The sequence below is a fragment of the Rhinatrema bivittatum genome, chromosome 8 (assembly GCF_901001135.1).
Source record: "Rhinatrema bivittatum chromosome 8, aRhiBiv1.1, whole genome shotgun sequence".
Taxonomy (NCBI): Eukaryota; Metazoa; Chordata; class Amphibia; order Gymnophiona; family Rhinatrematidae; genus Rhinatrema; species Rhinatrema bivittatum.
The window spans coordinates 46,753,493-46,773,877 of record NC_042622.1 but is presented as its reverse complement, the minus strand read 5'-3'; the positions used below and the strand labels follow the sequence as shown (position 1 = coordinate 46,773,877).

Below are 20,385 nucleotides of genomic sequence, written 5' to 3'. Positions count from 1 at the left end.
TATAGCCAAGTGAAAAAGTGCTCCCTCACCCTGAGCACAACACACGCCACCACGAGCTGGGAGACTGTTAAATGGAGAGTGCTTCTGAGTTTTATTTTCACCCAGCAGTTTCCTCCGGCTCCAGTCAGAACCAGTACAGAGAACCTGGTGCCAGGAGCCTTCATTCACAACTCCCGGGGATTATTTTTCCTCCCCTCACCTTTATTTACTACAGTCATTGCGGAGTCAGTCCTGGGCTCTGGGAGCCATGCACCAGGGTTCCCTGCAGTCAGAGGTCCCCAGTCCAACCACTAGGTGTCGCCCTCCCCACAAAACAATTAAAGATTATTCAGATTTTGCATGGAAAATGACATTGTGGTAAAAATACCACTTACAACATGTATATTCTTGGGTGAGGCGTCCATAGTGCACAGTGGTGTACAGGCACCACCAACTTGAAAACTATCTCGTCTTCTCTGGCTGTCCTTCCAGAATAATGTGCTGCTGCCCACCACTAATGTTCTCTCTTCCCATGCATGCATGGGAAAAGCTCTGTGCACGCGTGAGGCTCTAAGCTGTACATGTGCGCTTGTGCATAACGTTTTTTTGGTGGGTGCACACAACTGCCCCCCCCCCCCCTTCCAGTGAGGGATGCCTGGCTGAGCCATGGTGGAGCTCATCCCGCCGTGGCCTGAAGTGAAGAAGAGGCCAGCAGGACTGTGACAGTGCTCACCCTGCCACAGCCTGAAGTGAAGAAGAGGCCAGTGGGGCTGTAGAGAGATCAAGTAAGATAAGGATAGAGTCGTCCCCCTTGGTCTACATTTAAATTAATTGTACTTATGATGTCTAAGAGGATAGACTCAGTTCTGTGTCCCTTGGTGGAAGTGTAGGCTGTTCCCTTCTTCAAGGAAGTCTAGCAGTTGGTGATAGACCACTTTTTCTTCTAGTTTAGATAGAAATGGGAGACAGGAACTTAATGGTCAGAGGCCTGGGTTTTTTTGTTTGTTTGGTTTTTCAGGCTAAGTTTGATTGCCACCTCTTTCAGTGTATCTGGAAGGAACCCATAAGGTGCCATTAATTGTATTGGTTAGCCATGGAGCCAGGCTACGTTTTAGGCTGCAGATGAACTTAGGGGGAATAGTGCCAAGTGGGCTGGGAGATTGACTGACTGATTCACTGGAGGATCTCTACCCCCTCTTTGGTGGGGGGGGGAGGGGTGATGGGTCTGAAACCAGTGTGTTTTTTTGTCTTGTGGGAGTTGTGGGGGGAGGGGTTCCTGCTGATGTGGAGGGTGGGCCCATTAAGAAGGGTGTGTAAGAGGAAGGTGCCAAAGGAGGAGTGGACTGCTAAGATTTTTCAGTGAAGAATATAGCAAAGTCTTTCACAATGTGATCCCCTGTGGGTATTGAGGAGAAGTGAGAAGTAGGTTTAGGGAACTTCCGTTCAAGTTCAAACAACTGAATTTGCTCAGATTGATGATAGAGAGCTTGAGTTGCTTGGAGATGTAGACACTTTTTGGCTTGTTGACTGGCTGTTCAATATCTTTTTTTTCTCATGTTCCTTCCAGTTGTGAAGGTTGGTGTCTGTTTTATGTTTCCACCGTGCACGTTCACGTTGGCAGGATTAGTGCTTGAGGAGAAGACCCTCATGGATCCAAGGGGACTTTCTAGGATGCTTGAGGTTCAGTTTAAGTGGAGCCAAGGTATTGAGTACGGAGTTGAATTCATCATTCCAGTGTTAGACAAAAGCCTCAGTTGGGTCCAAGGGAGTTTGATTCTAGGAATGTTGAGTTACAATAAGTTTTCATTTGTGATAGATGACAGGTTCCTAAAGAGTGGTTTTGGTTGGGGGGAAGGGGGAAGATGGGTTTGTTTTGGGATTGGGCTAGTGGCTTGGACCAGGTGGGGGGAGAGATACAAGAAGTTATTTTTTGGCCAGGTTAAGTTTAAGGTGATGGCAGGACTTACAGGAGGAATGTCAGAAAAGCAGGTTGAAATTTGGGACTCAATCCTGTTAAACATCTTGTGTAGAGAGGTAGATCTGGGTATCATCAGTATAAAAGTGGTACTGAAAGCCATGGGGTGAGATCTGAGCACCAAGGGATTAACTGTAGAGAGAAAAGAGCCCAGGGATAGGGTCTAAAGTCCTTTATGTTTAAGTATTTTTCAGAAATGCAGATTAAAAACAAGTGATGTGAAAACAGCCTGGCAACGCAGATTCTAATGAAGAATGAGAAGGTGTCCTGACATTGAAAATGCTTTGGCGTCACCTATTTCAGGGGAAATCCACCATAAAGGGAACTTATCTTAAAAAAGGCCTCAGTAATGGCCTAACTTGATCCCGTAATCACACTAGGAGCAACCACTTCTCAGGCGTAACTCTTAAGCTGCATTTCAATTATTTGGGCCCTTATCTCTGCGTATACAGAAAGAGAGAAAAAATTAGAGAGAGAGGAGAAGGAAGACAGAGTGGTGAGGAGGAGAGGGAGAATGGAGAGAAGGGCAAAATGCCAGATAGAAGCAGAAATGAGGGCAGTGACTTACGCCTGAGAAGTGGTGGCTGTTTGGGTGATTACAGGACTGAGTTTGGCTATTACTGAGACCTTTGAGATATGTTCCTTTTTGTGGTGATGTCCCTGAAGCGGGCGACGCCGAAACAACGCCAGTGTTGGGACAGCTTTTCATTCTTCATTAGAATCGGTTGTCAGACTATTTTCACATTGCTTGTTTTTATCTGCATTTCTAAAAAAGAATTAAAAACCTTGGACTTCAGGGGAAATGATGATGGATTGAGGAGGTTTTGAGAAAGCCCTATGACACTACTTTCCACTTTCGTCTGTTATCCCTTATATTTCAGATATTGAGAGTTGGGCCTTTAGTGCATATATTTTTCCATCATATGTGTTTGTCACCGTTTTTTTTTTGGTCACAATTATTGTTCTGAATAGTGATAAATCAAAAGCAAGAGGAGCAAATATAAATCTGAACTTAGCTAGACAAAACCCTTTGAATATGGATGTCTTTTGCTTCTAGGTTGTATTTTGTTGTTTTTTTCTGTGTTTTATTTCCATGGTCTCCAGCATCTTTTCTAGAACCTTTGTCTGTCTTACGATTGATTGACTTGTGCATTGCCTTGAACACAGGAAAAGCAGTTTATAAATAAAGTTGAATTGAATGTATATATCTATAACTACATATGAATGCAAAGGAGACTAAAAAGGAAGCAGGAGATGTGGCCATCATAAATGGTGCAAACCTTTTATAAAAAATGTATAAAATACAACAATGAGGAAAAACTATAAAAAAGATTAAGACCCAGAGAGGAAAACGGCAGTGCTAAGAAACATACAAGGAATGCAGATGCATGCTGCTGTTTTATGAATAACTCCCTGACTGGGTATCTGACCTAGTTCCCTCCTTTTTTTTTTTTTTTTTTTTAACGAGTTCCTCTCACAGGGAGTGTTTGATTTTATTTGTGAATTTGTCTCTATGTTCAGGTGTTTCTCCACCTAATCAGAGGCTCTGCCCTCCTACTCCTATCCTCTCCCCCTCTCTTCCTTGCCAATCTGTCTTCCTCCTCTCTCTCTCTCTCTCTATTTTTTCTTTTTCTGTATACACAGAGATAAGGGCCCAAATAATTGAAATGCAGCTTTTGGTATTTTAATGAGGGTTTATTGTGTCTCCAGCAATACACATTGCAACTGGCATTATCATAAATTGAGAAAAATGTCATACGGCTGCTATAAATTGAGGGTGACATTGGAGACCAGTGGGGAGAAATTGAGCTTTGAACAATAACAGTGGGACTGGGAGAACGGATTCAGCTTCTCGGGGGAGGGAGGCCTGAACTGAAGGCTGCAATTTTTGCAGCTTGGAAGTTCAGCAGCAGGGTCTTGGTTTTATTTTCTGTATGGCCTAGAAACCCAGAAAATTTACTGCCTGTGCTCTCAGAGACTGCACAGCTTGCGATACCGGTTTGTGTCATTTAAGGTGTCATTAAAAAAACAAAACAAAACCCAACTCTGAGCAGGTTAATCCAACCTGATGCCAAGAATGAGAGTTGGTTCTGCAAGCGCAGTGGGCTTGGAAGGCAAACGGATACAAGAATCCAAAAAAAGGGAAACCACAAAATCCTGCATTCTGACCTACCTCCCCCAGATGCTCGCTGCTTTTACGGAAGGCAACTGCTGCTGTTGTGGCTCCCCCTGCCGGCTGAAGGAGTCCTGCCGCTGGATAACTTTGAAGGAGGCTTCCCTTGAGTTCTCCTAGCCGGGAAGGTATCCTGTGCAATGCCCAGACCTGCCATCTGGGGTGGGCAGGGAGTTAGAGGGGGGAAAACATGGGGTTGAACAAAGGGGAAACATGACTGTGATCATTTATAGAAGCATCACATTCGTACCAATCTCCCCACTGGTCTCCAATGTCTTTATGGGATTGTACCCCCATTTCATTTGTTATGTTATTTATATGCTATTTTACTATGTGCTGAAAAGTTTTTCTTTTACTCCATGGGTTGTAAATGTTCCTTGTTTTCAAATGTTTCAAATGTTCCTTGTATCGCTCCTACGCGACGGTTCTGTTGTACTGTAAACCGGTGTGATCTGTATACTATACAGGAATGTTGGTATATAAGAATTTAAAATAAATAAATAAAATACATAACCTGGGATCACATAACCTGCCACTTGGGTGCCGTACACCAGCAGCGGGACACTGTCACTCAAGTCATGGCCTGCCCAGTCAAGCATCTTCGTTGTTTTGTTCTGGACATGGGTGTGCTGTGCTGAAACTGGTCATTCCTTCCGAGAATGTTAAGGTTGAGAGATTTTCTATGTCAATATGATGCATCCAGGAGTCAGGAGAAAGTTGTAGGGTGAGGGAGGATTTGCTTCCTAAGTTTTGACTGTGGTAACCTACAAAATCCAGGTCACAGTGGCAGATGTATTAGTAAAGGAGGACTGAATAAATAAGACAGGATGGGTCGGTTTTAGGCTCGTAACGCTGACATGGGGTAATAGATCACAAATTCTCATCTTCTGCCTGGAGATCCTAGGAAACTTGCTGATGGAGGTCACAGGATGACGTGCAATTAGGCAAAGCTGTAACCTGATGCTTTCTGAACTTAAATTGCCATCTTTGAGATAGGGTTCTCTGAAAACTGGAGGAGTTTTGCCTTGCGGCCTTCACCATACAAACCCTGAGAAACAAGAACGGTAAAGTTGTGATTGGGAATGACTTGAGTTTTGTGTTGTGGCTGGTGATTTTTGTCACAGATCACAAGCTGCTCCAAGACAGAAAAAAGCCGGTGAATGCAATGACAGATGCTTTCTGAAATATGCGTTTGTCCATTTTGAAACACACTCCCCCCTCCCCCACCCCCCCCCCCCAAAAAAAAAAAATCAAAACAAGTTTCCGATGTGATGTTTCATAAGTCGAAATCAGTGGCACAAAACTGAAGGCCTTCATGTTCAGTCCTGCTAATTTGCTCATTCTTCCTAATGCTTCCCTCCCCTCGGCTCCATTAGCAGCTCCCTCTAAAGCACACGCTACTGTCCAAAGTGTGAATTAGTCTGGTGCCTATTTTAGTTTTTCCTTTTTTTTTTTGTTTCCTGCCTAACTAATGTGTTTTTTTTCTTCCCATTCTCTTCTGCCCTTCTGACCCCCCACCTTTTCCCTTCCTTTCTGACAGTTAAAAGGATCGCAGCAGGAGGAGGCAGAGAAAGACGCCACGAAAATAAGCGTGAGTTTTGATAATGGCTTCTTGCAAGGACTTTAATCGAAGCCACAGCTGTGACTTTCCATCTCATACCAGCAACCAAAAAAAAAAAAAAACCCCCAAGACAAAACACAATACTTTCTTTTCTTTTTTTTTTTCTAAAAGTCAAATGCATTTCATCCCAGCTGGAAGCAAAAGGAAGTGCTTTAGTTTAAAAAGCATTAGGACAAAAATTCACAGTAATCCATGGAGCTAAATGAACGGAGAGTATAACAACACTTTTAGTTTTAGTTTTGGGTTGGTTTTTTTTCCTGGCGGGAAGGGCGTAGCAATGCTGTACTGCCCACATTTTAGCCATTTTCCCCTTAATATAAAGCTGCCAGTGTAGGTACCTCTTCATGCTCCTACCCCTGGACCATATACTTGTGATCATAATAGATCACAATAACATTTATAACAGCATAAAAACCAATTGCAAAGGACAAACACCATCCATAGAAATGGCAGAAACAACATTTTGGGAGAGATTGGTGTAGTGAGAAAACAGGAGACTAGGAAAACCCTAAAACATCTAGCAACCATTCTTTGAAAAGCAAAAAAATGTGATAATTGAAGAGTTATCATGAATTTTTAAAGGAATGATTAAATAAACTGTTGACTTGGAAATCAGAACGACGACAAACCCCATCCCTCAATGAATAAGAATCAGAATGATAAAAGGCCTCCTCATCTCCTTGACCACTACTGGTAAGGCATAAGAACACCAGGGACAAAGAAATGTTATAATAGCTGGACAACCCCCCCCCCATAAGAGGCTGCATACATCCCACACATGAAGCAGCTCCTAGTAGATAAAACCAACGCAAGTAGCCAGTGCCATAGACTAGCCCCTGTGAGCAATTTAGGAAGACGGGGAAAGGAAAGACCATGCTACCGACACAAGGGCCCTGGAGGTGGCGTCCGGTGAAGAGAGAGGGTCAGGACTCCAACCCCCATCCATCTCCACCAGGCAGGGAGAAGACAGAGATGAGGATCACTTGCAGAGCCTGGGCGGGGTCCTGGCACACAGGAAAAGAAGTTGTCAGGTCTGGAGAGTTGGCTGAAAACATACACAGCATAGAGACTTTTAAATAAACCCTGAGTGTGATAAGGGGAATCCAGGTCCTGAGGGTGGGAGTTACATGTCATGAAGGAGATGGTGAGGAGGGCCAGTGGTAGGGGGAGCCAGCTACATGGCAAGCACAGCACCTTCATGCTATCGTGCTGATGCTGTAGTATATTTAGTTTTTAAGAATAAGAAAATATATGAAGGACAGAGAGAAAGCTAGTAACTGAAAAGGCAGATTGATGCAGAAAGGGTAGATGCTACCCAAATCAAAGCAAGACTGAGAGGAGGAAGAAATAGGGAGGGTTAGAAGGAGAGCCAAACATATTTTTAGGTCTGCCTTCAATAAAAAGAAATATAGCAAAGACAGAGATGCCAATGAAAATCTCTTTTTGATATATTTGGCCTCTATTTTGCTATGCTTTTCCTTTTACTATCATTGAATTATAGGGTGCCCTGAAAGTCAATTGGATAGGAGAACACCATGACAACTAAACTGAACACATGTCTGACTGAACCCAGGGGCTGAACGAGAAAAACATGTGGACAACAGGAGCATCAAACGCACTATAAATTCTTCCAGAACAATTTGTCAACCTTACTACTTTATACTGCCCTCAGAAACCGGTGCAGTGAAAATAGTCAAATACTAGGAAACTATTTCATTGCATGAGACACCTTCAGAATCAGAGTTCTCAACACCTTTGTTTTCCCCCCAGGATCTTGATTGGTTCAGCATTCTAAACTAGTTAATAGTTCCCCAAGCATGAATCTCAGAGCAGGGTGTTGTTTTAATGCAGTGACTGCTGTGGGGGTAAGAGTATTTGTGAGAAGGCCTGATATGTCAACTCGCACCATCGCATTGTATGGACCAATTAGAAATGAATGCCATGTATATAAAGTCATTTGTGGCATACTTTCCCCAGAGCAGCTCCTAAGGGATTGTTTTTAAAGAATTTTAATAGTAATTACGTAAAAGAATTTTTTTTTTCAATTACACAGGGCAAGTATTATTAGTCCCGCTTGTGATCTTTGGAAGTGCTGCCCGGTGCTTAGCAAATGGAGTTTTCTTTTAAAATATTCTGTCTCGTGAAACGCCTGAGTGGATTTGGCTGTGTAATGAATCTCTGTGTTAGAGTAATTGACAATTCTCTTTCTTCCTTTGTCTACCTCTTTCTTGTTCTGTATCTTGGTTATCCCTTTGCTTAATTTTCTCTCTCCAGCCTCTTTCGCTCCACCTGATGGTTGTGGCTGGACTCCAGTCTGGTATCTAAACACTGTAAAATCCTCGGCTAACAAACATTGGCAAGTAGAAAAATGGCCTTTAACATCCAGTGTGATTATCAGGAAAGGAGCCAGGGCCTCAGGGTGGGTTATAAATCTGATTTATTGACCTAAGCCAATAGCAGCTCTGGCTTGTAGTGAGTAAGTCTTAAATTTCATGGGGTGATAAATACTAGGAGCGAATCAATTTGGTAGAAAAGCTAATTAGCCCGTGTGGTTTGCATTGATCTTCACACATAGCTGGTCTGCAAGTTCCTGCAGTTTAATCTTCAGGTGAATGAGGGAGACAGAGGTTGAAAGATGCTGTAATGCACCAGAATGGAAGGAAGATTTTTTTTTTATTTTTTTTTCCCCCCATGGAAATAAGGAAATTCTCTATGGTTAGTTACCAGACTTATATTCCTTGGAAGGAAATTCTTTTCAAAGTGTATTCTCATCGGCTGTGGTTCTTTTTGGAGACCAGCTATGATTATGTTTTATTGCATTCTTGTTGGTTTTGCTGATATCTACACCGCTTTGGTGTTATGAAAGGTGAGATATTAAATAGGATAAACTAGCACACAGGTCTCTTGGTTCAAGAAATATCTCATACACAAGAGTTTCTAATTGTTTCAACTGTTCTAATTTGCTAATTGTCTGCTGTTGCCCTTTGTTTCAGACATATACTGAGATTAAAATCTCTTTTGCTGGCTAGGTTTTTTTGCAACTGTTAGGGTTTTTTTTTTTGTGGGGGTTTTTTTTGTGGTATGTGAAGAAACTTACAGTTGTGTTCATGAGTTTACATCCCCTGGCAGAATGTGTAAGATGTATAGCATTTTAAGAAAGCAAGAGTGATCAGAAAAAAACACATTTTTTATTTTTAATGTTTCAAGTTAAACCTTTTTATGCATCACAGAATAGTACAAGCATTTAAACAAACCATAGCAATAAAGGAAATAATAAAATGGTCCTGTTCAAAGGTTTGCGTACCCTTAATTTTTAATATCGTGTACTGCCCCCTTTTTGCATCAATGACTCCTTGCAGGTTTTTTTGTGATAGTTATAAATGAAGAACTTTATTTTCTCATGTGGTAAAGCTGCCCATTCCTCTTGGCAAAAAGCGTCGAGATCCTGTAAATTCTTTGGTTGTCTAGCATGAACTGCATGTTTGACTTCTCCCCAAAGTGGTTCAATGATGTTGAGGTCAGGACACTTCTGAAGTAGCCATCACACTTTCACTTTCTTCTGCTGCAGCCGCTGAAGGGTCGACTTGGTCTTATGTTTCAAATCGTTGTCGTGTTGGAAAGTCCAAGAGCGCCCCCTGTGCAGCTTCCTGGCTGAATGCAAACTCTCCTCCAATATTTTCTGCTAAGATGTTGCATTTATTCTGCCATCAATTTTGACTACATTCCCTGTGCTACTGTAGCTCATACCCCCCCCAAAAAAAAAACAGTGGAGCTCCACCTCTGTGCTTCACGGTAGGGATGGTGTTGACCCCTCTCCAAACATAGGGGTAGATTTTCAAAGGGTTACGCGTGTAAGATACGCACGTAACCCCCGAAAACCTCTCCCTGCGCGCGCCGAGCCTAAGCCCCGGGAAGTGCGTAAGTCCTGGGGCTTGAAAAAATGGGCATTCCGGGGGCGGGGCTGGGGGTGGGGCACTGGCCCGGGGGCGGGACCAAAGCCTCCGGAACAGCCACCGGGCCGGGGGATGGAGAGCCGGCATGTGCAAGTTACGCCTGCTCAGAGGCAGGCATAATTTCTACGACAAAGGTCCGGGGGGTTTTAGTTAGGGCTGGGGGGTGGGTTAGATAGGGGAAGGTGTGTGTGTGAGGGGGGGGGGGGGCGGAGGGAACGGAGGAAGGCTGCTCGGCTTGGCGCGTGCAAGTTGCACAATTGTGCACCCCTTGCGTGCACCGACCCTGGATTTTATAACATGAGCGCGGCTGCGCACGCATGTTATAAAATCGGGCGTAGATTTGTTTGCGCCAGGTTGCGTGACCAAATCTATGCCCGCTCGCATGTTATAAAATCTGGCCCATATCGTTTATGGTTGTGACCATAAAATTCAGATTTTGTCTCATCACTCCAAATTATTTTGTTCCAAATGTATTGAGGCTTCTCTAGGTGCTGTTTTTGCGTATTGTAAGCAGGCTGTTTTGTGGTGTTGGTGCAGCAATGGCCTTTTTTCTGCCAACTCTACCATGCAGCCCATTTTTGTTCAAGTATCTCCTTATTGCTGAAACACCCATACCACTTTATTTCAGAGAAGCCTGTATTTCAGTAGAAGTTGTTTGTGGGTTTTCTTTGCGTCCCAACAAATTTTCTTTGCAGCTGTCTGCAATCTTTCTTGATCTGGCTTGGTATTAACCAAACCCATAATTTTCCAATTCTTGATCAGAGTTTGAACAGTACTGATTGGCATTTTCAAATCTTTATAAATCAGGAAAAGGATATAAAAAGAATATGCAAAGTTGAAATACTTTTGCTCACAGATTCTTTTGACAGTTGTTTTGCTTTCCCCATGCTTCAGTAATCACCAAAGTCAGTGCAGTACTGGATGAAATGCACAAGAATTTCTCAAGAGCTAAGAAATTCATTGACTATTTATACACAGACACCAATTACAATCAAACAAGGCACAGGTGTGGATACTTAACCTTTATTGCCATCTCAAGGATATGTAAACTTTTGAACAGGACCATTTTTACTGTTTTGTTTATTGCTGTGGTTTGTTTGTGCTATTCTGTGATGCATAAAATGGTTTAATTTGAAATATATTAAAAATAACAGATGTGTTTTGTCTGATCACTCATGTTTTCGTAAAATGTTATACATCTTACAAATTCTACCAGGGGTATGTAAACTTATGAGCACAACTGTATTTGAAGTCCCACTGGTGGAAAATCTGTTTAGGTCTTATATTATGACGGTAACATTTAAACAGCTGCAAGGGCGCACACATACGCATGTATGCTGGCTCGCGGTAATGGAAGTTTTGTAACATATGCACATATCTGCGCACATGATATAAAATAGGCTGTAAGTGTGCACGCAATTTTATATGGATGCACGCATGTGTGCACAAATGCCACCTCTACCACGTAAGTGGGAGGATTTTTGTATATACGCACGCTGACGCAATTGCCAGTTTGCCCAGTTACCCATTCCTTCCCCTAAAATTGCTCATGTAAATGGTGTCAGAGATAGAGCCATTTCTATTGCTGGGCCCCAACTATGGAACTCTATACCAAAGGAACTACGATTGGAACCTGACATCAAATTATTTAAAAAGGGCATCAAAACCTGGCTTTTCAAACAAGCCTTCCAAGAACTATTAAATTAATGTTTTAAGAATACTGGACATATATCGAGGTAATGTATACTTTTAAATTTATTATCTCTGCACTCATGATCCTAAACTTTATTAACAATTAGTTTACTATACTAATTAGTTAGTATTTTAGTCTACTTAATTATATTATGAAACCATGTTACTTCCTTTTTTTTTGGAAATGCAAATATTATTAAATGAATATTTGTTACCTACTGTAAACCGGTTTGATACGTTCGCATGAAAAATTCGGTATATTTTTTATTTATTTATTTATTTATTTAAACATTTTTATATACCGGCATTCGTTGTGGACATCATGTCGGTTTACAGTAAACAGGTTAAGTTTGGAAAATTACATTGTATATAAAGAATTATAAATAAATAAATAGGACTTCCTAACACCCCTAGTTAACTAGCCTACCTTTTACCCTGTTAGCCTCAACTCTTAAAACCCCGTTAATCTCTTTAGTATTTTTTTTGTTTCAGGACTTACATGCCATCCATAGCAGAAGTAAAATTGCACGGTAGGAAACTCTGGCGTGTGCTTGTGCATGTAAATACTTACGTGCAGATTTCATTGAGAAAGCTAGGAATGCCCATGCCCTGCTCCGTATACACGTACTCGCGAGCTTTTTAAAATCCGTGCAGTGTGAGCCGACTCAACTTCTGTGCGTATCTCCTGGCCTTGGCACAAGTAGGCCTCTTAAAATTCGCCTTTATAACTGTACTTTAAAACCCAAGGAACTGGCACAGAGAAGGCTCATCAAGCTGAGCAAGACCGAGATTCCTTTCCAATTGCGTTTTAGAGCGATGATCCATGTTGCTACGCTTTTGGAGGCTTAGGGGTAGGTTGAACTGTTTGGACATTTTCAGGTTGAAACGAAGGCTAGCCCATTCTTTCCATTCTGTCCTCAGATTCGACACACTTGCATGCTTGCCTTAGTGCTTTGAAAAGGATCCTGTGCTTCTTGTCTGACTGTGAGAATAAAAGCCTTTTTTGATCATACACCATCAAAATAGGAGCGGTGCATTTTAAATTAAACTGCTATTCCCTAAAATAAGATCCATGAGTCACTCAGAGTGACTTTTAGTGATTTCTATTGAAACTATAACTGAATGCAAATGAAATGAGTGAAGCCAAGAATATGAGAGATCCACTCCAGAAAAAGGACTAAAGGACCCTTAGTAGGTCTAACAGTGAGGAATTTTCTTTGGAAATGAAAGGATGTAATGTTTACATTTGATATTTAGAATAAAGTTTTATAGAAATTTAGTAGGTCTAACAGTACAAGTTAAAAATACTTTTCTCATACAAACTATAGGATAAATGTCAACAGAGTAGCAACTTTCGTGTTTTAGTAAAAAGATACATTTTTTAGATCACTTCTCTACAGAGTGAGTCTATAAATAAGTCATCTTGATTCAGAAGAATACAAAACAACCCTAAGCAAAGTGATCATTGAAGGCACGTGTAAAATGATCTCCCTGATCCTCAAACCACTTCAATTATTTTGCTTCCAAGACTAACACTCTTTAGTGTACACTCAATATACCTATTCCTCTGAATTTCTTCCTATACACGACACAAACTTAAAAGCATATTTCATTCATTATTTTTTTTTTGTAATCTTTTTTTTTTTTTTGACATGGTATTTGCTACATGGTTATCCTAGAGATGGGGCATTTCAAAATTTATCCTAAGATTGTAATTATGCACAGGAAGTAAATCTTTTCCAATGAAAAATGAGTTGTAAGAATTAGGGGTTTACTTATTCTTGTGCATTATTAAAAACCTATGATAAGAAATTTTGGACTGTTCCATCTGTATGTTTCCATTATTTCGAGAGATACCCATTATGTGTCAGAACCTTCTCATCTTCTGGGTGATGCACTCGTTTGAATTAAGTGCACCCTTTCCAAATGTTTGCCTCATCAATGCTAACCACCCTCATTAATATCCATGTAGAGAGTAATTATAATATAAAATCACTCTCGATAGTGAGGCGGTATAAAATGTGTTATCTTATTTAGAAAAACTTTAACGTGCAATAATGCTACAAAATACCCAATGCCCCCAGCATGAAGAGGTCAGCTAAAATTCCAATCTCATCTACAAGACGCAGAAAATTTCAACCAGACTGACATGGGCACTACTGCTTTTTGCCAAAGTTTCATGCATCAATTAATAGGGAGCCTAACTTTCAAACCTATTCACAGTACAGCAATTTTGCATGTAAGTGGATGCACAGAGATTAATGCAAATATTTTATAAATTGTTGTGGCAGGAGCTGCAGCGTTATAAAATACATGCTTCAACATACGTATATATTTCCAACTCAAGAAAACACATACTTTCTCTACTCATTTTATATGCACACATGCATGAAATAAATGTGACACTCTGCTAGTAAACAATCTAAATTAAATGCAAAGGTAGGTATTTTATAAAGTATGCCCAAGTCCTTGGAATCACTAGTTTACGAATACCTTGTCCTTCTCCAGTTCACTTAGATTAAGAACATAAGAAATTGCCATGCTGGGTCAGACCAAGGGTCCATCAAGCCCAGCATCCTGTTTCCAACAGAGGCCAAACCAGGTCACAAGAACCTGGCAATTACCCAAACACTAAGAAGATCCCATGCTACTGATGCAATTAATAGCAGTGGCTATTCCCTAAGTAAAATTGATTAATAGCCATTAATGGACATCTCCAACAAGAACTTATCCAAACCTTTTTTTAACCCAGCTACACTAAATGCACTAACCACATCCTCTGGAAACAAATTCCAAAGCTTTATTGTGCGTTGAGTGAAAAATAATTTTCTCCGATTAGTCTTAAATGTGCTACTTGCTAACTTCATGGAATGCCCCCTAGTCCATTATTCGAAAGTGTAAATAACCGAGTCACATCTACTCATTCAAGACCTCTCATGATCTTAAAGACCTCTATCATATCCCCCCTCAGCCGTCTCTTCTCCAAGCTGAACAGCCCTAACCTCTTCAGCCTTTCCTCATAGGGGAGCTGTTCCATCCCCTTTATCATTTTGGTTGTCCTTCTCTGTACCTTCTCCATTGCAACTATATCTTTTTTGAGATGCGGCGACCAGAATTGTACACAGTATTCAAGGTGCGGTCTCACCATGGAGCGATATAGAGGCATTATGACATTTTCCTTTCTATTAACCATTCCCTTCTTAATAATTCCTAACATTCTATTTGCTTTTTTGACTGCTGCAGCACACTGAGCCGACGATTTTAAAGTATTATCCACTATGATGCCTAGATCTTTTTCCTGGGTGGTAGCTCCTAATATGGAACCTAACATCATATAACTACAGCAAGCGTTATTTTTCCCTATATGCAACACCTTGCACTTGTCCACATTAAATTTCATCTGCCATTTGGATGCCCAATCTTCCAGTCTTGCAAGGTCCTCCTGTAATGTATCACAGTCTGCTTGTGATTTAACTACTCTGAATAATTTTGTATCATCTGCAGATTTGGTAACCTCACTCGTCGTATTCCTTTCCAGATCATTTATATATATATTGAAAGGCACCAGTCCAAGTACAGATCCCTGAGGCACTCCACTGTTTACCCTTTTCCACTGAGAAAATTGACCATTTAATCCTACTCTCTGTTTCCTGTCTTTTAACCAGTTTGTAATCCATGAAAGGACATCGCCTCCTATCCCATGACTTTTTAGTTTTCGTAGAAGCCTCTCATGAGGGACTTTGTCAAACGCCTTCTGAAAATCCAAATACACTACATCTACTAGTTCACCTTTATCCACATGTTTATTAACCCCTGCAAAAAAATGAAGCAGATTTGTTAGGCAAGACTTCCCTTGGGTAAATCCATGTTGACTGTGTCCCATTAAATCATGTCTTTCTATATGCTCTACGATTTTGATCTTGAGAATAGTTTCCACTATTTTTCCCAGCACTGAAGTCAGGCTCACTTGTCTATAGTTACCCGGATTGCCCCTGGAGCCTTTTTTAAATATTGGGGTTACGTTGGCCACCCTCCAGTCTTCAGGTACAATGGATGATTTTAATGATAGGTTATAAATTTTAACTAATAGATCAGAAATTTCATTTTTTTAGTTCCTTCAGAACCCTAGGATGCATACCATCCGGTCCAGGTGATTTGCTACTCTTTAGTTTGTCAATCTGGCCTACTGCATCTTCCAGGTTCACAGTGATTTCATTCAGTTCGTCTGATTCATCACCCCGGAAAACCATCTCCGGAACTGGTATCTCCCCAACATCCTCATTAGTAAACACAGAGGCAAAGAATTCATTTAGTCTTTCTGCAATGCCTTATCTTCCCTAAGAGCCCCTTTAACCCCTGTATCATCTAATGGTCCAACCGACTCCCTCACAGGTTTCTTGCTTTGGATATATTTAAAAAAGTTTTTATTATGAGTTTTTGCCTCTATGGCCAACTTCATTTCAAATTCTCCCTTCGCCAGTCTTATCAATGTTTTACACTTACCTTGACAATGCTTATGTTTTATCTCTAGCACTTCATCCTGAATCCCCACAAGTTAACTCTCACATCCCACCCAAAAACTGCAGACAACAGACAAGTCGATGTTCACTTGTGTGAGTCAATATGTAGGTGAAAATGTATATAAAAAAGTTTGGTAATGCATATTTCCATATCTCTTACAAAACAGCAACTACCATGCATACTTTTGAACCCTGCCCCAGAATGATCCTAATCTGCTCACCCCCATTCCCCCCCCCCCCCCCCTCCCCGGTAAAATGTATGCATGAAACCAAAAATATGTGCATACTTGTGACCTTTACAAAACAGCATTTGCTATTTTTATACACAGCCCCTTTGAAATTCCACTCATAATTGCTTTTTGGTGTGGTTCTCTCTGTGTGATAATGCTTCTTTGACTATTCATGTTGCGTCCGTCGGTCGCAGATGGCTGCGACCGCTCTGCCTTATCTCTTTTCTTCCCTTTTCTTCCTCCTTGGGCACTATGGCTGCCTCCGGTGCTGAGAGCCAAGGGCCTCGGCGTCTCCAGTCTAGCATGGGTGTTCCAATCTGCCATGCTCACTCCCATGGCCGCCTAGGGCGCGCACGCACACCTCTCCTAAGCTCAAATACACGTCATGGCAGGAACCTCGGGGGCGTCCCCACCGCATGACATCAATACCTCCGGGTATTTAAAGCCTCCGCTTCGCTGCCACCATTGAGTTAGCAAGGACTTTGGTTAAGCTACTCTGACCGCTCTAAGCTGCACGCTTAGATGCCATTCTATACTCCAAGGGCCTCGCTCCTTCAGAAGCTCAAAACACCCGCTCCTTGGGGGTCTCTCGCTTCCATCTCACTTTGGGGCCTTACTAATTGAGACAACCGCTCCTCAGGGGTCTCTCTCTAATACCTACAGGACCTCTGGACTACCAGGTACTCGCTCCTCAAGGGCCTACCATTCTAGTATCCTGTACCATGGACTTTCGGTCCCACCATCTCTACCAGGAAGACGCCTACACTCCTGTGCATACGTTTACGATCCGGTGCTCCAACTCCACCCACCAGGCTTGGTGTTGCCCGCTCTGCGGGTCTCCGCCTCTCTGTAACATCTGGGTGAGAATCATCATCAGAGACTGTTGAACGTATTGGCACCTCGTGACCTCAGTGCCTTACCTTCCTGCTTCATACCATCTATCTACAGCAGTACAATAAAGCCTTCCATTCAATATGTGTCTGCTATCTTGAGTTTAGCCAATCTCTGTGGTTCCCCATGGGGCTGCTCCCTGTGGGCAGAGTCATTTCCACAGCGACCAAGGGTCCACAATGCCGCAAACACAACAATTCAATGCTACACAAACTCCTTGGGAAACTTTAAACAAATGCCCCTCTCATGGCACCAACCAGAATATTCAATCATTGCCATTTGTATACATTTCCTATGGAATGTTAGTAGTTGTCAGTATTCAAGGAAATAGCCTCACCTGCTGAAATGTAATTAATGGATGTAGGTGACTTTGTCGAAACACGGCTCACCTTGGATGAAATCCTCTGTGTCTTATGGACCAGACTGGAGCTTTGGATGACATATTCATGTTGGGAAGTAGTTTGTAGTGTATAGCACTTTTATGCGTTACAAGGTTTTCAAATGGAGACAAATCACACACTTTAAAAATTTAACGCAGAAAATGGGACTTGTGATTATAAAATGGGATTCATTTGAATGATTCCCTGCTTGATTTATAATAGTTCCTGGCTCATTGATTCAGCCTTTTTTGTCTTCCTTCTATGATTCTGTACTTCTACCACTAATTTTGTTCTGGCCTTTAGCTGAGGTAATTTGCTGTAGCTTCCCATTTGTTTTCTGGTTTGAAAGGTATGTAATATGGATGTTCAATAATTTTATTTTGATTAGAACTATAAGAACCTAAATGTATTAGAACAGGAATAAGAAAATCAAGGCTAAAGAGAAAAACCTTATATAGTGTTAGGTTTGTAGCATATGCTTTTAAAGACATTTTTCAAATACCCATTTTGAAGACAGTTATTTAATCATACAAGTGATGTCCGACATTCTTGATGGCTTTTTAGTAGCTCTTCTACTTAACCAATATTCATTGTTATTAAGGACTCGTACATTAAAACAATGCACCTATGCATTCAGTCTAAAGACAGGGACCCATAGCAAAGCTTCAGGACAATTAGCCTTAAAGAAAAATGGATTATTGCTATTAGTACAATAAAAATAAAACCTTTAATTTTCATACTTCTATTGGCAATTTACACTTCAAAATAGAAATTTGGCATGAAGTATTTGCCTGTTGAAGCTCAGGTTGAACTGCCATAGCTGATGATAAAGCATTGTAAAATACAATATAATTTAATTCAGAAGTTGCATAAAATAACATGGTTTATGTTTGTTCAACTCTTCCCAGTCTATGCTGTCCTTTATTTAATAAAGACTTTCTTTTCCCCGTGCAGGTTGTTAAGGTCGTTGGCAGCAACATCTCCCACAAGCTTCGGCTGTCCCGAGTGAAAGTGTCAGATGAAGGAACCTATGAATGCCGAGTCATTGATTTCAGTGACGGCAAAGCACGGCACCACAAAGTCAAAGCCTACCTGCGGGTGGAGCACGAGGAGAATCCCGGGTTCCAGCAGCACAGTTCCTCCTCTCATCTGCAGGACACCCAGTTGGCAGGAGTGAACGCCGAGCTTCCACCTCGCGAGCATCTCAAACTCGTTAACCCTCACCAGCACCAGCCACACCCCCAGCACCATCAGAAACCAGGCAACGAGCTGAAGAAACGTTCAGTTGACACCTCTTGTCGTGACAGCTGTACACTCTAGACTGATCATCCCCTTGGCGGGAGCCAAGACAGCGTAATGATCCTTTTCTCTTCCATTCTTGCCCCTCCCTACCTGCCCTTTTCCCCTTGCCAATTGTACAAAGACTTGCATGAGGACCACCGTGTCCGGGTGAACTGCTGCTACTGGTCTCCTGGATGGTGCTCGGTTGAAGGAAATCAAAGCTACAAACCAGAAAAAGGAACCCACTTAGACAGATGCTACATAGACATACCAAGAAACCCAAGACTAGCATGAACACATCTATCTGTTCCATCACAGACACTACTTCTTCTCCCCCCTTTCTATAAAATTGAACTCTTTCATGACTGTGCGAGATTTAGAAACCTTAATAGCAATGTATGTATTCCATGCAGGAGAGACAATGTTGGAATGTGAATGGGAGAATTGTACAACTCACTTTCCCTCAAGATACCACCTAGAAGAAACCTGCCCCTGGAGCCTGTGTAAAATATGGTGAGGAATGGGGGGTAGGAGGAAGTTTTGTTCCAGTGGAATGAAGCCTGCTGATCCCAATATTATTCCATGCATTCCACAATGCAGGGCCACATGACCGTGTGCCAGATTTATGTCAATAGGCATAGACACTGGATTTTGGTGTTGAGTGAGGAAACAAATGGCAAAAGTAATGAAATGTATCATTTTATACTCTAGTAGTAAATATATATTAACATGAAATTTACTGTAAACTATTTTCTGTGCTATTACCATGTTGGTTGATTTTCATTTGCTATATACAGTACCCATATTGCTCTTTATTTCCATAAATTTGTGCACCTTAAAAGATTCTGTCGAAATCTGAAAATTAGACTGGGGAGATTATTGGTACAAACCCAATATTTCAAAATCCAAGAGAAAAATTTAGGAATCTCATACACTTGGTGTTCTTGTGAACATGAGGGTCATGCTATGTCAAATCAGCTATTTCTCTTTTAAGTGACTCAGTGAGTTTCTTTGTCTCTGGACGGCTCGTTTGCTTTACAAGGTAAACTCTACTTCCTTCCTCAAACACATTTTGAGTTGGTATTCCAGAACCCATTTCTATGTTACCAGATTTGTTGTACAATGCAAATAAAGCTTATGGATTTTCCTCCAGGAGGTCAAGCCTCTGTCATTGAGGGATGTGGGTCATGTCAGAACTAGATTTATCCATTAACAAAAGTTTCTGGGCTGATGATTTGGGGAGCCTATCCAAACTTTATTTATAGTGCAAAGGCAGTTCCATGGTGTTGGTACTCTGTATGTACTGGATGGATATGGCACATGCTATTTGTGATTAGCGTGCATTCATTGCAATTAGCAGGTGCTGTTTTCCTCTGGCACTTGCACACAGCAGATGCCAGAGAAAAAGGGAACTGCAGTTCAGCTGGCACTATCTTGAATGTCACAGCTGGTGGGGGCAGGAGTGGTTTGGGAGGGGGTATGGGGAAAATAGGGGACCTGAGGTTTTTCAGAGTCAGCTGGGAGCCTAAATGTGCGCTTTTATTGTACCCTGCCATTTTTCATGGAATTTTTTTCTAAATTAATCTGTTGCTATATAATCTAGTTTCTGGATACTCTGCTCTAAAATATTGTAACTTAAAAAAAAAAAAAAAAAAAAGGAAAGTGCATTACTTGCACTGTAAGCATATTT

General features: G+C 41.5%; 1 protein-coding gene across 1 annotated transcript in view; it reads left to right on the top strand.

The window, feature by feature from the left end:
• Positions 1-20,019, top strand: part of VSTM2L (V-set and transmembrane domain containing 2 like) — a 97,283-nt gene extending 77,264 nt beyond the window's left edge. Inside the window, exons 3-4 of the mRNA XM_029614127.1 lie at positions 5,668-5,718; positions 18,369-20,019. Coding sequence (XP_029469987.1) covers positions 5,668-5,718; positions 18,369-18,734 — 417 coding nt within the window. The 3' untranslated portion in view covers positions 18,735-20,019. The remainder of the gene's footprint in view (positions 1-5,667; positions 5,719-18,368) is intronic.
• Positions 20,020-20,385: the final 366 nt, after the last annotated feature.